The sequence below is a fragment of the Pristiophorus japonicus genome, chromosome 26 (assembly GCF_044704955.1).
Source record: "Pristiophorus japonicus isolate sPriJap1 chromosome 26, sPriJap1.hap1, whole genome shotgun sequence".
Classification (NCBI taxonomy): domain Eukaryota; kingdom Metazoa; phylum Chordata; class Chondrichthyes; family Pristiophoridae; genus Pristiophorus; species Pristiophorus japonicus.
Window position 1 is genome coordinate 5,312,219 of NC_092002.1, and position 22,445 is coordinate 5,334,663.

General features: G+C 49.7%; 1 protein-coding gene across 1 annotated transcript; it reads left to right on the forward strand.

Annotated features, from left to right (window-relative positions):
• Window positions 1–1,795: 1,795 nt before the first annotated feature.
• Window positions 1,796–21,330, forward strand: ccdc97 (coiled-coil domain containing 97). Its single transcript, XM_070867695.1, has 5 exons — window positions 1,796–1,914; window positions 4,206–4,757; window positions 11,887–12,132; window positions 14,504–14,633; window positions 18,719–21,330. The coding sequence occupies exons 1-5, from the start codon at window positions 1,881–1,883 to the stop codon at window positions 18,837–18,839; spliced, it is 1,083 nt and encodes a 360-aa protein (XP_070723796.1). The 5' UTR covers window positions 1,796–1,880; the 3' UTR covers window positions 18,840–21,330.
• Window positions 21,331–22,445: the final 1,115 nt, after the last annotated feature.

Genomic DNA, 22,445 nt, shown 5'->3' on the forward strand with positions numbered 1-22,445 from the left:
TTACACCTCTTCTAGACCCATCTTTTGTTTCTTTATACTTGTCCCATTACCATCTCCTTTTGTCTTTGTACGATCATACCTTTTGTCATTTTATCACTCCTGCTGTCCACCACATCACAGACCTTCCCTTTTGTTCTCTCCTCCCCTCTCCCTTTCCCTGGCCCTGCACTTGCTTAAAATCCATTACAACTTTTTCCAGTTCTGACAGAAGGTCATCGAATCAAACAACACACACACACAACATACACACACACATTATCTATCTCCAACAAGCAAGAGCCTTATCGCCACCCCTTGACATTTAACAGCATTACCATCGCCAAATCCCCCACCATAAACATCCTGGGGAGGGGAGTCACCATTGACCAGAAGCTTAACTGGACCAGCCACAGCAGGTCAGAGGCTGGGTATTCTGCGGCGAGTGTCTCACCTCCTGGAATCCCAAAACCTTTCCACCACTTACAAGGCACAAGTCAGGAGCGTGATGGAATACTCTCCACTTGCCTGGATGAGTGCAGCTCCAACAACAGTCGAAAAGCTCAACACCATCCAGGACAAAGCAACCTGCTTGCTTACACCCCATCCACCATCTTCAACATTCACTCCCTCCACCATCAGCGCACCGTGGCTGCAGTGTGTACCATCTACAAGATGCACTGCAGCAACTCGCCAAGGCTTCTTCGGCAGCACTTCCCAAACCCGCAACCTTTACCATTTAGAAGGGCAAGGACAGCATGCGCATGGGATACCATCACCTCCAAGTTCCCATCTAAGTTAGATACTATCCTAACTTGGAAATATATCAGCTGTTCCTTCATTGTCACTGGGTCAAAATCCTGGAACTCCCTCCCTAATAGCACTGTGAGAGAACCTTCAGTACACGGACTGCAGCGGTTCAAGAAGGCGGCTCACCACCATCTTCTCAAGGGCAATTAGGGAAGGGCAATAAATGCCAGCCTTGCCAACGACACCCACATCCCAGGAATTAATTAAGTCCCTGTTTATAGAGGGGCACAAACAAATGCCCAAAGGATTAAAAAAGAGAACGGGAAAGATAAATAATATTATTATTTAGCCATCAGGCCAGGTGCCTTATTGGCTCAGTGTGGGGACTGGAGTGATATGTACATGCAGTTTGCACTTATATTAACCTCACTATTTGGAGAATACAAGTCTTTTTATCCGTCTTTTGGATGAGATGTTAAACCGAGGCCCCGTCTGCCCTCTCAGGTGGACATAAAAGTTCCTCTGACACTATTCAAATAATAGCAGGGGAGTTCTCCTCGGTGTCCTGGGGCCAATATTTATCCATCAATCAACATCACTAAAAAACAGATTATCTGGGTCATTATCACATTGCTGTTTGTGGGAGCCTGCTGTGCACAAAGTGGCATTTTCTACATGACTACACTTCAAAAAGTACTTCATTGGCTGTAAAGCGCTTTGAAACGTCCGATGGTCGTGAAAGGCGCTATATAAATGCAAGACTTTCTTTATTGCACATAAAATGAAATCTGCATCCACAGCTGCCGAGTTTCACTTACTTAAAACGAAAAACAACTGGCTTAAAATATATGTGCTGAGGTCAAAATGCAAGGAATGCGAAATTTTATTTCTGCCTAACAATTCACCTATCAATGTAATAATCGCTTGAATAACAATGATAGATTGGCACAGTGGCAGGTCATGAACAATGTTAGACATTTAGATGAATGTCTTTTGGGGGCTAGTTGGGGCGGAACGTTCGAGCCGCGATACATTTCCCCCAGTTCGGACGCTGTTGACGATCGGAACCTGTCCGGCCAGGTTTAGGTTCCGGGTTGTGTTCCATTGGATCTGAGAGAACCAAGATCCGGAGGTCGGGTGTAGGATGTGAGGAGATGGACGGGGACAGCGGTCTGCATCGGCTGAAAGGTAAAAGGCCGAAGAATGTTTCCCGGGAGGGGCCCAGGCTGGGGGGGGGGCGAGGCTCTGGGGCCTTCACAGCTTGGGCCCCAAGGCCTGGGTTTTAACCCAACTCCCAGTTTCAGGTCAGGGCAGAGTTCCCAGCTGCCGGGGGAAAGAGTTTCAGTCAGATTATTGCACATCGCTTTTAGATAATACAATCCAACCATGTGCCCCCCTCATTCCTGCCCTCTGTTACCTCCAGACTTGACTATTCCAATACACTCCTGACTGGCCTCCCACGTTCTACCCGACGTAAACTAGAGGTCATCCAAAACTTGGCAGCCCCGTGTCCTAACTCGCACCAAGTCCCACTCACCCATCACCCCCTGTGCTCACTGCCCCGTGTCCTAACTCGCACCGAGTCCCGCTCACCCATCACCCCCTGTGCTCACTGTCCCATGTCCTAACTCGCACCGAGTCCCGCTCACCCATCACCCCCTGTGCTCACTGCCCCGTGTCCTAACTCGCACCGAGTCCCACTCACCCATCACCCCCTGTGCTCGCTGCCCCGTGTCCTAACTCGCACCCAGTCCCACTCACCCATCACCCCCTGTGCTCGCTGACCCCGTGTCCTAACTCACACCAAGTCCCGCTCACCCATCACCCCCTGTGCTCACTGCCCTGTGTCCTAACTCGCACCGAGTCCCGCTCACCCATCACCCCCTGTGCTCGCTGACCCCGTGTCCTAACTCGCACCGAGTCCCGCTCACCCATCACCCCCTGTGCTCGCTGCCCCATGTCCTAACTCGCACCAAGTCCCGCTCACCCATCACCCCCTGTGCTCACTGCCCCATGTCCCAACTCGCACCCAGTCCCGCTCACCCATCACCCCCTGTGCTCGCTGCCCCGTGTCCTAACTCGCACCCAGTCCCACTCACCCATCACCCCCTGTGCTCGCTGCCCTGTGTCCTAACTCGCACCCAGTCCCGCTCACCCATCACCCCCTGTGCTCGCTGCCCCGTGTCCTAACTCGCACCGAGTCCCGCTCACCCATCGCCCCCTGTGCTCGCTGCCCCGTGTCCTAACTCGCACCCAGTCCCGCTCACCCATCACCCCCTGTGCTCACTGCCCCGTGTCCTAACTCGCACCGAGTCCCGCTCACCCATCACCCCCTGTGCTCGCTGCCCCGTGTCCTAACTCACACCGAGTCCCGCTCACCCATCACCCCCTGTGCTCGCTGCCCCGTGTCCTAACTCGCACCGAGTCCCGCTCACCCATCGCCCCCTGTGCTCGCTGCCCCGTGTCCTAACTCGCACCCAGTCCCGCTCACCCATCACCCCCTGTGCGCACTGCCCCGTGTCCTAACTCTCACCGAGTCCCGCTCATCCATCACCCCCTGTGCTCGCCGACCTAAATTGGCTCCCGGTTAAGCAACGCCTCGATTTCAAAATTCTCCTTGTTTACAAATCCCTCCATGGCCCTCGCACTGACCACACTCGATCAGCTCCGCTGGGCAGGACCACATTGTTCGCATGCCAGACATGAGACTCCCAAAGCAAGCGCTCTACTCGGAACTCCTTCACGGCAAACAAGCCAAAGGGTGGGCAGCAAAAACATTACAAGGGACACCTTCAAAGCCTCCCTGATAAAATGCAACATCCCCACTGACACCTGGGGGTATCTGGCCAAGTGGAGGAAGTGCATCCGGGAGGGCGCTGAGCACCTCGAGTCTCATCGCCGAGAGCATGCAGAAACCAAGCGCAGGCAGCGGAAGGAGCGTGCGGCAAAGCTGACTCCCCCACCCACCCTCCCTTTCCCTCAACCACCCTCCCTTTCCCTCAACCACTGTCTGTCCCACCTGTGACAGAGACTGTGGTTCTTGTATTGGACTGTTCAGCCACCTAAGAATTCATGCTAAGAGTGGAAGCACGTCTTCCTTGTTTCTGTGGGACTGCCTATGATGATGAATCTCCTCCAGCCACCTCCCCCCCCTGAGATGCCTGCGCTCCTCTAATTCTGCCCTCTTGAGCATCCTTGATTATAATCACTCAACCATTGGTGTCCGTGCCTTCTGTTGCCTGGGCCCCAAGCTCTGGAACTCCCTCCCTAAACCTCTCCGCCCCTCTTTCCTCCTTCAAGACACTCTTTAAAACCGACCTCTTTGACCAAGCTTTTGGTCACCTGCACTAATTTCTACTTATGTGGCTCGGTGTCAAATTTTTCATCTTATAACACGCCTTGGGACGTTTCACTACGTTAAAGGTGCTATATAAATACAAGTTGTTGCATAATTAATAGAAACATTATTTTATTCGTAGGCCCACAAACACAAGATTTCTTGGAAATTGCTCCAACAGTTAATGATGCTTCTCCAGATGGTGTCACTCAGGAAGCCGACGCAATGATGGAAGAGATGTTCGTAACTGCCAGTGAGGGCTGTGCTGCCCCCAATCAGCAGAATCCGCCCGCTGCTCCTGCCTCGCCGGGAGAGGTTGCTGAGGCAGCTAAAAGGATGAAGGAGCTTTCCGACCAGCAGGAGGAAGATGCCATGGATGCTTCGCTGAACAGCCTGTTTCATACCATCGCCAGCAGCAAGGCTCAGATCAAGAGCCAGCAGAAGGACGAGCCTGACCTCGTGTATGACCAGAAGCTGGACATCGTCAAGGACCTTTTCTGGCGTAAGCCGGTGGTTTTCCTCGAACGCTTTCACAAAATCATCAAAGAAGAGCATCTGGTCTGTTTCAACCATTTAGCTGGCGATTACGAAGTTACTTTTTACTGTAAAGAAATTAGAAAGTCTTCAAGGAAGAAAACTGCTCGAACAAATGTTCGCAACAAGAGGTATGCGGCCCTGCAGCAGCTGATTAAAGGTGATGTGTAAAAAGGTGTTTTCCTTTTTTCCCGCCCCACTTTTAGGAAGGTGCTGCCTCTTTTATATAGGATATACAGCACAGAAACTTACAAGATTCTGAGGGGGCTGGTAGATGCAGAGAGGGGGAAATCGAGAACGAGGGGGCATAGTTTCAGAATAAGGGGTCGCCCATTTAAAACGGAGATGAGGAGGAATTTCTTCTCTGAGGGTCGTGAATCTTTGGACTTCTGTACCCCAGAGAGCTGTGGAGGCTGGGTCATTGAATATAATTAAGGTGGAGATAAACAGATTTTTGAACGATAAGGGAGTAAAGGGTTATGGGGAACGGGAAGGGAAGTGGAGTTGAGGCCAAGATCAGATCAGCCATGGTCTTATTGAATGGCGGAGCAGGCTCGAGGGGCCGAATGGCCGACTTCTGCTCCTATTGTGTTCTGTTTATGTTCATTCGGCCCAACCAGTCCATGCACCCGGTGTTTATGCTCCACTCGAGCACCTTGCCGGAGCTGGTCGCCCCTGCAGCATCTCCCCAGCAGTGCTTTATTTCTCACCAATAGTCAGTGAGAATCAGGGAGTAATTCAACCATGGAAGGCATCACACCTGAGCCCAATCTTACAGATACTGATAACAACAGTGTGATTTAGTTGGGAAGGTTCCCTTGGCTTTTTGTTGGGACGTTTACGCTTATATTGAGCTTTTAGTTTGATTGGACTGTATGTTTGTTTCTTATGTTAAAGGGGCACTTGCGCTGATTCTTGTTCGATGACCCTGGAGCAACCCAGTGTTTGGGTAAGACGGGGAACTTGCCATATGGTGAATCATGGGCACCAACCCCAATCTTAGAACATAAGAAATAGGAGTCGGCCATTCGGCCCCTCGAGCCTGCTCTGCCTTTCAATGAGATCACGGCTGATCTTCTACCTCAACTCCACTTTTTTGCACTATCCCCATATCCGTTGATTCCCTTAATATCCCCCAAATTATAGATCTCTGTCTAGAATATACTCAATGACTGAGCCTCCACAGCCCTCTGGGGCAGAGAATTCCAAAGATTCACCACCCTCTGAGTGAAGAGGTTTCTCCTCATCTCAGTCCTAACTGGATGACCCCTTATCCTGAGACTGTGACCCCTGGTTTTAGACTCTCCAGCCCTGGGGGAAACACCCTCCCTGCATCTACCCTGTCAAGCCCGGTAAGAATTTTAAATATTTTAATAAGATCACCTCTCATTCTTTTAAACTCTAGAGAATATCGGCCTTGTTTACTCAATCTCTACTCGTGGGACAATCCCCCCACCCCCATCCCAGGAATCAGTCTGGTGAACCTTCGACATGCTCCCTCTAAGGCAAGTATATCCTTCCTTGGGTCTTGCCTCTTCATGCCACAGAACACTGGCAGATTTCCAATAGCTCAGTAATTTAAGACGGTAGTTAGAAGCCAAAACCCTGGCTTTGTTCTGGTGTCACAAGCCTGGCGTTTCTTCAAAAATCCTTAACTGTGAAAAAGAGACGACTGACTAAGTACAGAACAGATTAAGCATCATATTTGACCCTGAACTGAGCTTTCGACCACACATCCGCAGCATATCTAAGACCACCTTATTTCCACCTCCGTAACATCGCTTGTCTCCGCCCCTGCCTCAGTTAATCCGTTGTTGAAGCCCTCGTCCATGTCTTTGTTACCTCCAGACTTGACTATTGTAATGCACTCCTAGCTGGCCTCCCACATTCTACCCTACGTAAACTAGAGGTGATCCAAAACTCAGCTGCCCCGTGTCCTAACTGGCACTGAGTCCCGCTCACCCATCACCCCCTGTGCTCGCTGACTTACATTGGCTTCTGGTTAAGCTACACCTCGATTTCAAAATTCTCATCCTTATTTTCAAATCCCTCCATGGTCTCGCCCCTCCCTATCTCTGTAATCTCCTCCAGCCCCACAACCCCCCCGAGATGTCTGCGCTCCTCTAATTCTGCCCTCCTGAGCATCCCTGATTATAATCGCTCAACCATTGGTGGCTGTGCCTTCTGCTGCCTGGGCCCCAAGCTCTGGAACTCCCTCCCTAAACCTCTCCGCCTCTCTACCTCTCTCTCCTCCTTCAGGACACTCCTTAAAACCTACCTCCGTCACCTGCGCTAATTTCTACTTATGCTTAGGCTCGGTGTCATTTTTTATCTTATATATTCCTGTGAAGCGCCTCGGGACGTTTCACTACGTTAAAGGCGCTATATAAATACAAGTTGTTGTTGTCATACCTCATACAAATGGTGGTGATCAGATCAGATGTTGAGCAAGGACACTTTAAACACAAGAATCGGCAGTCTCACCACATCCTGTTAACTTTTACAGCAGTGAGTTCCACATGAAGTGAAGATGATTGCACGTATACTTTAGTGTCAATAATGTCATTTTTCAGCAGTTTCTCCCCCCCACCCCACCCCACCCCCCCTAATTTTGATGAAGTTACGTGTATATCCATTTCCGAGGAAGGCAACAGTTTCCTTCTCTTTGTGTCAACATCAAGCACTTCCTGCAAAGATAGGATTTGAAGCTCCCTCTAATCTGTCTCAGCAATATTTCCCAACTCCTCCAAATGCTCCAAGTCAGCTTGCTAGTTTTGTATCTGATATTTGCTAGTTTTATTGCTGTAGATTTGTATCCAGTAAGAATGGAGATTAAATTCTTCCTCTGTATCTTTCAACTAACATCCTTGTCATTAACAAAAGAATGGAGACATTTGTCTCATCCTGTGGGCTGGATTCAAAACCAGATGTTGGATTTGAATGATGTTATAACCCACTGCTTCAGCTAACCTCCTGTTTCACAACGATTTATAAATAGTTTATCTTCACACCTGGTTAGAACCCACTTGTGTCCCCCTCTATCCTACTGCAGCCCGTAGACCAGATTGCATGTAGGCTCAGTCTTTCTCACCATGTCAGCCGTGGCTCAGTGGGCAGCACTCTCGCCTCCGAGTCAGAAGGTCGTGGGTTCAAGTCCCACTCCAGGGACTTGAGCACAAAAATCTAGGCTGACACTCCCAGTGCAGTGCTGAGTGAGTGCTGCACTGTCAGAGGGGCTGTTTTTCAGTTAAACCGAGGCCCCGTCTGCTCTCTCAGGTGGATGTAAAAGATCCCAGGGCCACTATTTTGAAGAAGAGCAGGGGAGTTATCCCCCGTGTCCTGGCCAATATTTATCCCTCAATCACCGTAACAAAAAACAGATTATCTGGTCATTATCCCATTGCTGTTTGTGGGAGCTTGCTGTGCGCAAATTGGCTGCCGCGTTTCCCACATTACAACAGTGACTACACTCCAAAAGTACTTCATTGGCTGTAAAGCACTTTGAGACGTCCGCTGGTCATGAAAGGCATATAAATGCAAGTCTTTCTTTCATGCTGTTCTTTTTTTAAAAAATGTAAGTTGCCAGAAGAAAAGACAAAGTAGATTAATTTTAACTTCTCCCTTTGCCTGTCCAAATAAAACATGCAGTGGTCTGGTTTAAGAAGCTGTTTCCTGCCTCCTGGTTCTTGCTTGTAACTAATTGCTAAGGGATGCTACGCAGAGCTTTTCTTTTTGGGCATGGGGACTAACTGCAGCAGCTCCTTCCCCTCTATCTGTGTGTGAATATTTACATTCAGAAACTTGGGAGAAGTGAGAGAAGATTGCAGCACAGAAGGGGCTCAAACGGCCCATTTGGTCTGTGCCGGCTCCTTAACGAGAAAGGCCAGAATTGGAGGAGCGCCGAGATCTTGGCGAGTGTAGGGCTGGAGTAGGTTTCAACTCACGGGGGAGGATTTTCCGGCCCCTTTGCGCTCCGTTTATCGCCCCGGAGCAGCGGCAATGGCGGCGGTGAGGTCTTCTGGGCCGGTGGTCAGCCTTCCAGTGTCCCGCGGGGGTTTCCGGGGCTGGTTTAACGGCGGCGCGGAGCAGTACCGCCCGGAAGAGCTGCACCAGTGTGCAATGTCCCTGGTTGCAACACCGGCGCGGTTCTTGACTCCGGCCTAGCCCGCAGAGCCCGCATGGGAAAACGGGCGGGGAACCTACATCGCCGGCAGGGAGGTAAGTAATGCCGTCCAAGGTAAGTGCGATTGTGCTTTCTCTTAATGTTTTTTTTGCAGTTTATATTGTGGTGGCGGTGGCAATGTTTTGGGAATTTTTTGTGGGGTTTTATTCAGGTTTTTTTTTCTTCCCAGGCATCTCTGGGAGCGTGCCCGGCTCTTTAGCTCGGGAGTTTCCCACGTTAACGCCCCAAGAGAGGTGTACAACGCCTCCCTTAGTGCTGCACCCCACACTCGGAGCCCAGCTGCCCAATGTTACTGACTGAGGCGCAAACTTTACCACCCCGAAATCATCAAAACCGAAAATCCATCCCTAGATCTGCTCTTCCCTGAAAAGATGCAATGGCCTATGCCTCAACTAATCTCTATGGCAAAACATCTCAATGCTCTAACAACTTTCTGCGCAGAGAAATTTCTCTTAACCTCTGCTCCCTCACTGTTAGTGACAGCCATGATCATATTGAATGGTGGTGCACTCGAAGGGCCGAATGGCCGACAACTGCTATTTTCTATTGAATTGATGACTCCTCATCATTGACTCACCAACCAGAAGAAATAGTCTTTTCCCAATCACTCTGATATCCTTCAAGTAATTTAAAAAAAACCTCTATTAAATCTCCTCTTGGCCTTCTTTGCTCCAGTGAAGATAGTTTTAGTCTATTTTTCATTCTGTTCCTTATGTTGTTTGACTGCTTCAAACTCACCCATATTTTTCCTCCTCCTTTCCAGAAAGTGCTGGAGTATCATAGAATCATAGAAATTTTCAGCACAGAAGGAGGCCATTTCGGACCATCATGTCCGCGCCGGCCGACCAAGAGCTACCTAGCTTAATCCCACTTTCCAGCTTAATCCCACTTTCCAGCTCTGGGTCCGTAGCCCTGTAGGTTACGGCACTTCAGGTGCACGTCCAAGTACTTTTTAAATGTGGTGAGGGTTTCTGCCTCTACCACCCTTTCAGGCAGTGAGTTCCAGACCCCCACCGCCCTCTGGGTGAAGACATTCCCCCTCATATCCCCTCTAAACCTTCCCCCAAATTACTTTAAATCTATGCCCCCCTGGTTGTTGACCCCTCTGCAAAGGGAAACAGATCCTTCCTATCCACTCTATCTCAGCCCCTCATAATTTAATACACCTCAATCAGGTCTCCCCTCAGCCTCCTCTGTTCCAAAGAAAACAACCCAGCCTATCCAATCTTTCCCCATCGCTAAACTTCTCCGGTCCAGGCAACATCCTCGTAAATCTCCTCTGTACCCTCTCCAGTGCAATCACATCTTTCAGTATCCTTACAGTAAAGGCAACAGCTTTTCAGTCCGATGTTTAACCCCAAGACTGCTTCAACCCCACCCATATTTTTCCTCCTCCTTTCTAGAAAGTGCTGGAGTATCATAGAATCATAGAAATTTACAGCACGGAAGGAGGCCATTCGGCCCATCGTGTCCGCGCCGGCCGACAAACGGCTACCCAGCTTAATCCCACTTTTCAGCTCTCGGTCCGTAGCCCTGTTGGTTACGGCACTTCAAGTGCACATCCAAGTATTTTTTAAATGTGGTGAGCGTTTGTGCGAGCCTTGTGTTTGTTATGTGCGAGCCTTGACTGTGAATATCTGACCAGTAACAGTGAGCTTTACCCAATTATTTGGACCTTTCCCACGCTGTCCTGCTCATTAATAGGATTCAGAGCAAATTCAAAAACTTATCACTTCAGCAATTGAGATTAAACGTGGGTCTTCCAATAGTTTTGCAGCATTCCTTATAATTCAGAAGCAGTCTTCATCTCTCAAATAAAAGAAACACGAACTTGCATTTCTATAGCCCCTTTCACGACCTCGGAATGTCCCAAAGTGTTCGAAGAGCAACAAAGGGCAATAAAAAATAGACAAACTATTTTCACTGGAGTAGGGAAAGCTAAGCGGAGATTTAATAAAGTGTTTTTAAAGTTACATGAAGGGGTTTACAGCCAATGAAGTACTTTTGAAGTTTTAGAAACTCAGCACCAATTTGCACACAGCAAGATCCAACAAACAGCAAGGAGATAATGATCAGATAATCTGTTTTAGTGATGTTGATAAATATTGACCAGGACACCAGGCAGAACTCCCCTGCTCTTTGAAATAGTGGCTGTGAATCTTTTAGGTCCTCCTGAGGGGGCAGACTGGGCTTCAGTTTAACATCTTATCCGAAAGACGGCATCTCCGACAGTGCAGCGCTCCCTCAGTACTGTCCTTCCGACAGTGCAGCACTCCCTCAGTACTGTCCCTCCGACAGTGTGGCGCTCCCTCAGTACTGTCCCTCCGACAGTGCGGCGCTCCCTCAGTACTGTCCCTCCGACAGTGCAGCACTCCCTCAGTACTGTCCCTCCGACAGTGCAGCACTCCCTCAGTACTGTCCCTCCGACAGTGCAGCACTCCCTCAGTACTGTCCCTCCGACAGTGCAGCACTCCCTCAGTACTGTCCCTCCGACAGTGCAGCACTCCCTCAGTACTGTCCCTCCGACAGTGCAGCACTCCCTCAGTACTGTCCCTCCGACAGTGCAGCGCTCCCTCAGTACTGTCCCTCCGACAGTGCAGCACTCCCTCAGTACTGTCCCTCCGACAGTGCGGCGCTCCCTCAGTACTGTCCCTCCGACAGTGTGGCGCTCCCTCAGTACTGTCCCTCCGACAGTGCAGCACTCCCTCAGTACTGTCCCTCCGACAGTGCAGCACTCCCTCAGTACTGTCCCTCCGACAGTGCAGCACTCCCTCAGTACTGTCCCTCCGACAGTGCAGCGCTCCCTCAGTACTGTCCCTCCGACAGTGCAGCACTCCCTCAGTACTGTCCCTCTGACAGTGCAGCACTCCCTCAGTACTGTCCCTCCGACAGTGTGGCGCTCCCTCAGTACTGCCCCTCCGCTAGTGCAGCGCTCCCTCGGCGCCGCCCCTCCGACAGTGTGGCGCTCCCTCAGTACTGCCCCTCCGACAGTGCAGCACTCCCTCTGCACTGCACTGGAACGTCAGCCTAGATTTTGTGCTCCAGTCTCTGGTGAACGCACCAATAGATGTCTTTGCTGATGCTGCCCTTTGTCTTTCCCCTGCAGACGGGGAGTATTTCAGCGACGAGCAGATGCGAACTCGAGATCCGCTGCTTTACGAACAGTATATTAGACAGTACATGACGGAGGAGGAGCTGTTAGCTCAGAGCAGCAAGAACCTGGGCAACGCCATGTGTCTGTCTGACCTGCTGATGAGCACTTACCAGGAAAAGATGGTGCAGGAAAGGCTGCAGTGGCAGCAGGAACGGGAGGATGCCTGTGTGGAGGAGGAAGAGGATGATGAGGAGGAAGGTGTGTTTCTATCCTGGGGTTAGATGTTTCCGTAAAAGAAAAATTTTGACGATTGTGTGTGAAACATTATAATTTTATGTCACTCGCCTTTATTGCTAAATTGTTCCCCTTCTCTGAAGGCAGTGACTCGTGCTGAGGTATGGTATCACAGGTCTGTGCACAAGAGGCTATTCATCAGGTGTTAAGTCCAGACGTAAATGTTGGCAGGCTATTTGAGTGTGGGAGGCATCACAGCAGAGCCTGATCCTGTCCTTGTCGAGTGTTGATTGGATAGCAATCAGGAGCAGCCAGCCCTATTTGAATAGGGGTATGGTAGCATAGTGGTTATGTTACTTGACTAGTGATCCAGATGCCTGGACTAATGATCTTGTGGCATGAGTTCAAATCCCACCATGGTAGCTGGGGAATTTAACATTCAATAAGATAAATTTGTTGGTAATGGTGACCATGAAATTGCCGGATTGTTGTAAAAACCCATCCGGTTCACTGATGTCCTTTAGGGAAGGAAATCTGCCGCCCTTACCCGGTCTGGGCTATATGTGACTCCAGACCCACAGCAATGCATAGAAACATAGAAAATAGGTGCAGGAGTAGGCCATTCGGCCCTTCGAGTCTGCACCGCCATTCAATATGATCATGCAACTTCAGTACCCCATTCCTGCTTTCTCTCCATACCCCTTGATCCCTTTAGCCGTAAGGGCCACATCTAACTCCCTTTTGAATATATCTTAACGAACTGGCCTCAACAACTTTCTGTGGTAGAGAATTCCACAGGTTCACAATTCTCTGAGTGAAGAAATCTCTCCTCGTGCGGTTGACTCTTAATTGCCCTCTGAAATGGCAGCTTACCGTCTTCTCTAGGGCAATTGGGGATGGGCAATAAATGCCGGCCTTGCAGGCGATGCCCACAGCCTGTGAATGAAATAAATCCTTCGATCTCAGATACTGGGGTCAAATGTGGCACCCGCTACTGATGGGTGACATTAGCCAACTGACCTAGGGCTTGCTCGGTCACCCTGGGGTTGGAGGGACATTTTGACAGAGGACTCTTGGCCTGGCTACAGGCAGTCCCGTTGAGAGCAATTTGGGGCCGCATTATTTTGCCACCTTTGGGATACACAAACCTATAGGCCCAACTTTGATGCCTATGAGTTCAATTTCAAAATCTGCTGCAGATTTATAATATGGAATTTAGGAAACAGTTTCATGATTTGGATAAATGAAAGTTTATGTAACAGGGAAAGGACGTGTAGTGCCTGAAAATCTAAAATTCTGCGTGTTATATTACTGATGTGGATTCACAGAGTAATTTAATTAACCCTACACACCACATGAATAGCTCTGATATACATGAAATTTAACTTAGTTATTTTCTATTAAACAAATACAGCAATAAATTGAATTTAAATAAACAAGCTCGGGGTCTGGGTATCCACGTTCCCCTCGCCCTCCCCCTCCCCCTCCCCCTCCCCCATCAGCACTGGCTTCAGGTCTCTGGTTCTTTTGCTTTTCCCAGAAGGTTCGGGGAGGGGAGCAAGTATAGGGGAGTGGGGGGGGGGGGGGGGAGCAGTGTTGGTGGGTGCTCAGGGAAGGGATATGCCAATCGATGATAGGAGACCGTGTATGGGCCCGATGGCCCTTCCCCCGCCCCCCCCTCCCATTCCGGAGAAAGTGGCTATCATCCACCAATCAAGCAGTCTGTATCTTGGATGATGTTGAACTTCGAGTGTTGTTACGTCAGGCAGTGGTGAGTGCTCCGTCACACTCCTGACTTCAGCCTTGCAGATTGTGGGGAGGTATATCCCGTATTTATAAGGAATCAGGTTTCCTGGGTCATTGAAAAAAGACTCTGGGTGAGGTAATTTCCAAAGAAGGAACTAGTGACTGTAAATTTACGGTATATCCTGCGCAAGCTTTGAATTTATTCCAATTTTCTCTCCTGAAGGAACCTGACTGTTGCTGTGGTTTGGCTTCATGGGTGTCCTCAGCCCTCCGGCACTGAGTGTCAGCCGGCCATTCAACTATGGAAACCTCGCAGCCGAGCGCGAATGATTCCGACCTCCACGTGTGCGCTCGTTTTCCAGCCCTGAGTCCGGAATGAGAATCCTGGGCTTTTTGTTTATTACCTTCCCGAGCCCAGAGGCTTTGACCCCAGCCACAACGGCCCAGCTGCAGCCACAGGCTGAGCTCCGTGAGCTCGGCGCGGACTTGGGAACGAATCTGGGATCTCCTGTTCCAGCTGGTTTCATGCTGCTTCTGCATGAGGGCTTTATCCGGACCGTCGGGAGAGGGGTGGGTGGGGAGCTCTGTGTAATAACCTTTTGAGTTTTGCGTTGTGTCTTGTGACACTGCCACCCCTGTTTCCACATAGAGGACAACACGGAGTCTAAAGCTGCAGACTGGGTGCCCAGTGAGGATGAGAAGACCATGCTGAGGGAGGAATTTGTGAGCCGCATGCACCAGCGCTTCCTGGACGGGGAGGATGGAGACTTCGATTACAGGTGACCATTATTTAGCATCATGAATCATACAGCACAGGAGGCCGCCATTCGGCCCATCGTGTCAGTACCGGTTCTTTGAAAGAGCGATCCAATTGGTCCCACTCCTTTGTTGATTAATTGTCTGGTTTTAATCCAAACTCTGATCCGAACACATTCCTCCTTGCAGACAATATTCTTCTTGTGTCAGCCGTGGCTCAGTGGGCAGCACTCTCGCCTCTGAGTCAGAAGGTTGTGGGTTCAAGTCCCACTCCAGGATCTTGAGCTACAAAAAAAAATCTAGGCTAACACTCCCAGTGCAGTGCTGAGGGAGCGTCGCACTGTCAGAGGGGCAGTACTGAGGGAGTGCCACACTGTCGGAGGGCCGCACTGTCGGAGGGGTAGTACTGATGGAGCGCCGTATTGTCGGAGGGGCAGTACTGAGGGAGTGCCGCACTGTCGGAGGGGCAGTGCTGAGGGAGTGTCGCACTGTCGGAGGGGCGGTACTGAGGGAGTGTCACACTGTCGGAGGGGCAGTACTGAGGGAGCGCCGCACTGTCGGAGGGGCAGTACTGAGGGAGCGTCGCCCCTATCAGAGGGGCAGTACTGAAGGAGCGCCGCAATGTCGGAGGGGCAGTGCTGAGGGAGCGGCGCACAATCGGAGGGGCAATACTGAGGGAGCGCCGCAATGTCAGAGGGGCAGTACTGAGGGAGCGCCGCACTGTTGGAGGTGCCGTCTTTTGGATGAGACGATAAACCGAGGCCCCGTCTGCTCTCTCAGGTGGATGTAAAAGATCCCACGGCCACTATTGGCAGAAAAGCAGGTGAGTTCTCCAAGGTGTTCTGGGGCCAATATTTATCCCTCAATCAACATCATAAAAAAAGATGATGATCTGGACATTATCACATTGCTGTGTGTGGGAGCTTGCTGTGCGCAAATTGGCTGCCGCGTTTCCTACATTACAACAGTGACTACACTCCAAAAGTCCTTCATTGGCTGTAAAGCGCTTTGGGACGTCCGGTGGTCGTGAAAGGCGCTATATAAATCCAAGTCTTTCAAGATTGCCGCTTTTCTCTCCCACAACCATTCTTGTCTCTGTTGATACCACAGTGATTAGTGCCTCTTTGAATTTTCCCCTCTTGTTCCTCCTGTGTTCATCACCTCAGACTCTCATATAGAATTGAAAAGTAGGGAAGTTATGCTAACCCGGTATGGAACCTTGGTTAGACCACACTTGGAGCACTGCGTACAGTTCTGGTCGCCATATTATAAAAAGGATATAGAGGCACTGGAGAGGGTGCAGAGCCGATTTACGAGGATGATACCAGAAATGCGAGGGTATACATATCAGGAAAGGATGAACAGGCTGGGTCTTTTTTCTCTTGAAAAAAGAAGGCTGAGGGGTGACCTAATAGAGGTCTTTAAAATGATGAAAGGTAGAGTGGCTGCAGAGAGAATATTTCCACTTGTAGGGAAGAGCATAACTAGAAGCCATCAATATAAGATAGTCACCAAGAAATCCAATAGTGAATTCAGAAGAAACATCTTTACCCTGAGAGTGGTGAGAATGTGGAACTCGCTACACCCCTCCCCTGGTGCCCAGCTCAACTACCCCACAATGGAGTCCCTGCAGCTGCCAACCAATGGGATTCAGCCTGCAAAAGCTCGTTCCTGTCCCTCCAATTTCAATTCGAACTATAAAATCAGTGAAATCATAGAAATTATAGCAGTGATGGAGTCCATTTGCTTCATTGCTGAAGCGAATAGTATCGATGCATTTAAGGGACGGTTAGATATACACATGAGGGAGAAGGGAATAGAGGGTTACGCTGATAGACTTAGATGGGGAAAGCTGGGAGGAGACTCGAGTGGAGCATAAACGCCGGCCTGGTTGGGCTGAATGGCCTGTTTCTGTGCCGTATATCCGATGTAATCCTGAACTTCCAAAATAGTTAAACTCTATCTCCTTCAGGGTTCCTCCTCTCCTACCATCTACAGGTGTTTGAAACCCCAATTGCTTGTCTCCTGAACACCACTCTAGATTTACCACATCTGCTGTCTTGTAAAATGATATCCAGCACTTTAGCACTGGCCCCTGACCTCATTTTTTTTTAAAACACGTTATTATTTGCAATCTCTGTACTCTGGTCCATTTTATTTAAAAAAAAACTGCTTGTCAGATTTTGTCTACAGCCTTGAAAATAATCTTTTAGATTAACCAAAAAGAAACTGCTTATCATTTCACTGCTGCAGCAACAGTGTAATTTGGTGAGCTGGCTTGGCATGCTCATGTCTCTGAAACAGTGTGGGGCGTTTCTATGTTAAATCAGCCGTGGCTCAGTGGGTGGCACTCTCGCCTCTTAAGTCGCAGGGTTGTGGGTTCAGGGCTGACACTCCAGTGCAGTACTGAGGGAGCACTGCACTGCGGAGATTTTGGGTGAGACGTTAAACCCCGTCTGTTTTCTCAGGTGGACGTAAAAGATCCCATGGCGCTTTTCAAAGAAGACCAGGGGTGTTCGCCCTGGTGTCTTGGCTAATATTAATCCCTCAACCAATAGCTAAAACAGATTATTTGATAATTATCCCATTGTTGTGGGAGCTTGCTGTGTGCAAATTGGATGCCGCGTTTCCTACATTGCAACAGTGACCACACTTCAAAAAAGTACTTCATTGGCTGCAAAGCGTTTTGGGAAGAAAGAAAAGGACACACATTTCTATAGCGCCTTTCACGACCACCGAACGTCTCAAAGCACTTTACAGCCAATGAAGTACTTTTGGAGTGTAGTCACTGTTGTAATGTGGGAAACGCGGCAGCCAATTTGCACACAGCAAGCTCCCACAAACAGCAACGTGATAATGACCAGATCATCTGTTTTTGTTATGTTGATTGAGGGATAAATATTGCCCAGGACACCGGGATAACTCACCTGCTCTTCTTCGAAATAGTGTCATGGGATCTTTTACACCCACCTGAGAGAGCAGACAGGGCCTCGGTTTAACATCTCATCCGAAAGACAGCACCTCCGACAGTGCAGCACTCCCTCAGCACTGCCCCTCCGACAGTGCGGCACTCCCTCAGCACTGCCCCTCCGACAGTGCGGCACTCCCTCAGCACTGCCCCTCCGACAGTGCGGAACTCCCTCAGTACTGCTCCTCCGACAGTGCGGAACTCCCTCAGTACTGCTCCTCCGACAGTGCGGCACTCCCTCAGTACTGCCCCTCCGAAAGTGCGGCACTCCCTCAGTACTGCCCCTCCGACAGTGCGGAACTCCCTCAGTACTGCTCCTCCGACAGTGCGGCACTCCCTCAGCACTGCCCCTCCGACAGTGCGGCGCTCCCTCAGCACTGCCCCTCCGACAGTGCGGCGCTCCCTCAGCGCTGCCCCTCCGACAGTGCGGCGCTCCCTCAGCGCTGCCCCTCCGACAGTGCGGCGCTCCCTCAGCGCTGCCCCTCCGACAGTGCGGCGCTCCCTCAGCGCTGCCCCTCCGACAGTGCGGCGCTCCCTCAGCGCTGCCCCTCCGACAGTGCGGCGCTCCCTCAGCGCTGCCCCTCCGACAGTGCGGCGCTCCCTCAGTGCTGCCCCTCCGACAGTGCGGCGCTCCCTCAGCACTGCCCCTCCGACAGTGCGGCGCTCCCTCAGTGCTGCCCCTCTGACAGTGCGGCGCTCCCTCAGTACTGCCCCTCCGACAGTGCGGCGCTCCCTCAGCGCTGCCCCTCCGACGGTGCGGCACTCCCTCAGCGCTGCCCCTCCCTCAGTACTGCACCGAGAGTGTCAGCCTGGGTTTTTATGCTCAAGTCCCTGGAGTGAGACTTGAACCCACGACCTTCTGACTCGGAGGCGAGTGCTGCCCACTCGGCTATGGCTGAGGTCTTGAAAGGCACTATATAAATGCAAGTCTTTCTTTCCACATTTGCCATTGATTCGCTGTCTGGGTTCACGCAGGAGTCATCGCCACTTGGGCAAGATTGCAGATCACGGGACTTTACCCCGGCCCGGCGTTGGCGGGCTCAGCCCGGCGTTTACCGGCAGGGGAATTGGACAAAAGTAAACTCTGTTTAGGAAACCTCGGTAATGCTTCCTGTTGTTTAAAACCCATTCTGCTTTCAGCACTGTCGATGACAACCCAGATTTTGACAACCTTGACATCGTGAATCGTGATGAAGAGGAGAAGTACTTTGACGAGGAAGAGCCAGTGGAAATTGAAGATATGGAGTTGGACAGGGAATGACAGGATTCCAACATTCTTCAATTTATGTGTGTGTGTTTTTTTACAATTTTAGGTTTAACAGCGTGTCCAAACTTTTCTTTGTTTCTTAGGGACTGTTAGAGAAGGTCGGGGTAGTTTTGTGTACGTAACATATCACCAAACCAAGAAATCATAAATCTTTCCTCGTTTCCCCATACTTTTAAAGTACTGTTTATTTGGCCACGGTTCCTGTTCTAGACTCAATTTTTAAAAATTATATGTGCAAAGGAAGATGCAGTCGCTAACAGACATGAATTGGATTCCCCCTGGTGGCTCAGAGGGGAATTGCACCACTTAGCCACAGAGACCTGCTTCCTGTTTTGATTCCTGATCCGTGTGGTACTGGCTGCGGGAAGGATTGGCCCTTGCACCTCTAGGGGAGGGAGGGTTAAAATCAGCCAGCGTTCCCGCACCTAGTCGCTTTCCAGAGCCCTCTGTTATGTGCGAATGTTTGGTGAAGCCAGGATTGAGCTCAGACACGAAGCCCCCCACAGTTGAATATCCCACCAACCCGGTTTCTGGATTGAAAGCACGTGTAATCGTAATGTTGGTATTGTTTTACCCTGTGAAACAAGAGCATCTCTCTGACACTGCTGAGCTCCATCATTTCTGTAAACCAGTTCCCTCACAGTTTTGGTTGAAAATATATATGGGAGAAAAAAAAACCTGGAAAAGGGCAAAGGAGTCCGCGCACTCCTCTCCTGAAGGTACTGGCTCTTGGGTACCCGCTACCCTCTGGTATTTCATCCAAGTGGCCATTCTTCCCCTAGCTGGTGATGTGCCACCAGGCTGATTGATTAGGGAGAGCATGACAGCTGAATCCTGACCTGGAGTTCTCTTGGGCAGTTTCCACCAGGGATCATTGGATGGCAATCAGAGTCGGAAACCTCGGTACCCTGGGATCACCGACGGTTACGTCCTTGCCTGTAGTGCCCCTGCTCAGGTCCGCTAACTTGGGATAACCCAGGGGCTTTCTCATCTGTGTGGCCTATTACATCACTGGGTGTGCGCTGTACAAACCACAGCGAGAGTAATGATGGATGGATATCCCAGTGACACGACACATTAATACCTCGATGCACCGTATCGTGAGTGGCCGAATTCAGCGTAGCCACGGCAACCCCCTTGCGCGGCAAATTTCTGATCTCTAATGCACTGCGAGGGGGAAGTGGCAAAGAGCTGGAGCCTCCAACCCCCACGAGGGACAGTGCGTCACACAGCCCCTCCTTGCAAACAGTTACAAAGCAGCATTGCCGCATGGTCGGGGGACAGGGAGCTCCCCCTCTTCTGGTTAGTGATGGAGCTGCAAAGCTCCTGGAAGGGAAATAAGAAAGTGGGAACTAATGGGAAAGCTCCCTGCTTTAAGAAAAGCCACAGCCCTGATCAGTAAGGCGTTAATTATTTTGGGTCTCATCTGACTCACTGACCTGGCATTACCAGTTTTTCTTTCTATGTCTAAAAGCGCGCTGCATAGAATTAACATTACTAATCACCAACCAGCTTTTTAAACTATTTTTGAGGGATTCAAATGACTTCCATGAAATGTTTTACTTTTTACTATTAATCCTGTTGCAATTTTCCCCCCATTTTAACCACTGTCTACAGTGGGAGGGAAGGGAGAGGGCGAAGATTGCCCCGTTGTATAAACTAAGAATGGCAATCTGTTGCACGAAATGTCTGTGGATTCCTTGTTGGATAGTCGAAAGGGGCTTCGTATGTTGTTGTAGGCTGCCTTCCTATTTTTAGTAACTAGACATGATTTTTACAGTAATCCAGGTGTGAATGATGGGGTACGGTAGTGCAGTGGGTTATGTTACCGGACTAGTAATCCAGAGAACTCAAGTTAAAATCCCAGTTTGAGAATTTTAATTTAAAATTTCATAAATAAACTGGTATGAAGCTGTCAGAGTGACGCTAAAAACCCAGCTGGTTCACTAATGTCCTTTTTAGGGAAGGAAATCTGCCGCCCTTACCCGGTCTGGCCGATATGTGACTCCAGACAGCAATGTGGTTGATTCTTAACTGCCTGCCTGAAGTCGCCCAGCAAGCCCCTCCGTTGCATCAAACTGCTACCAGTGGTTCGCAAAATAGGCCCACACACCATCTTCTCAAGGCCACAAGGGATAGGCCTTGCCAGTGATGTCCACATCCTGAGAGTGATTTTTTTTTAAGCAACCCAGTAGACTATCCTGTTGTGACTCACACTGCCTAGTCTCTCACAGGTCGAGAGTAGCCACTTTCACCAGTGCCTGGGGAACAGTAGCCCAGTAACAGAGGAGGAAGGAAGAAGGGGAGTTAAGATTTTCTTGAAATTGTTTTATTTAGTCTTCAAAATGTCTGTCTTTAATGGGGAGGCAGCATATCCTAATCCTCCAAATTATAAGATTTTTTTCCTTGTGTTGAAGAAAGCTGGGATATTGTTTTACATACGTTCTGATTTACAGAGATTAAAATAAAAAGCTTTCCAAAATAACAGTTTCTCAGTCTTCCTGCATATGCCTTTCTGCATCTACTTTGGACCAACACACTTTTCATTACTGAAAGTGCAGGGATCATACCAACTCCTCCAAAGCCGTCTCTTATTTTTTTTAGATTTATTTTAGGAACTTGAAAGAAATGTAATGTTGTAGACTACTGCCCCCTGGATGGAGACTCCTCAATTGTGGCTGCACTAATTCTAGATTCAGTATTCACTAACAGATTGGAAGGTATAACAACATCATCTATGATGTAGAAACATAGAAAATAGGTGCAGGTGTAGGCCATTTGGCCCTTCGAGCCTGCACCACCATTCAATAAGATCATGGCTGATCATTCACCTCAGTACCCCTTTCCTGCTTTCTCTCCATACCCCTTCATCCCTTTAGCTGTAAGGGTCATATCTAACTCCCTCTTGAATATATCCAATGAACTGGCCTCAACAACTCTCTGCGGTAGAGAATTCCACAGGTTAACAACTCTCTTAGTGAAGAAGTTTCTTCTCATCTCAGTCCTAAATGGCTTACCCCTTATCCTTCGACTGTGTCCCCTGGTTCTGGACTTCCCCAACATCGGGAACATGCTTCCTGCATCTAACCTGCCCAGTCCCGTCAGAATTTTATATGCTTCTATGAGATCCCCTCTCATCCTTCTAAACTCCAGTGTATACAGGTCCAGTCGATCCAGTCTCTCCTCATATGTCAGTTCAGCCATCCCAGGAATCAGTCTGGTGAACCTTCGCTGCACTCTCTCAATAGCAAGAATGTCCTTCCTCAGATTAGGAGACCAAAACTGAACACAATATTCCAGGTGAGGCCTCACTGTACAACTGCAGTAAGACCTCCCTGCTCCTGTACTCAAATCCCCTAGCTATGAAGGCCAACATACCATTTGCCTTCTTCACCATCTGTTGTACCTGCATGCCAACTTTCAATGACTGATGTACCATGACACCCAGGTCTTGTTGCACCTCCCCTTTTCCTAATCTGTCGCCATTCAGATAATATTCTGCCTTCCTGTTTTTGCCCCCAAAGTGGATAACCTCACATTTATCCACATTATACTGCATCTGCCATGCATTTGCCACTCACCTAACCTGTCCAAGTCACC

What these genes read in the sequence shown, in the direction of transcription:
- ccdc97 (XM_070867695.1), top strand. Translation starts at nt 1,881, where the DNA reads ATGGACGGGGACAGCGGTCTGCATCGGCTGAAAG. An exon ending in CGGTCTGCATCGGCTGAAAG is followed by an intron (nt 1,915 to 4,205) that starts GTAAAAGGCCGA and finishes TTTTATTCGTAG; the next exon opens with GCCCACAAACACAAGATTTC. An exon ending in CCTGCAGCAGCTGATTAAAG is followed by an intron (nt 4,758 to 11,886) that starts GTGATGTGTAAA and finishes TTTCCCCTGCAG; the next exon opens with ACGGGGAGTATTTCAGCGAC.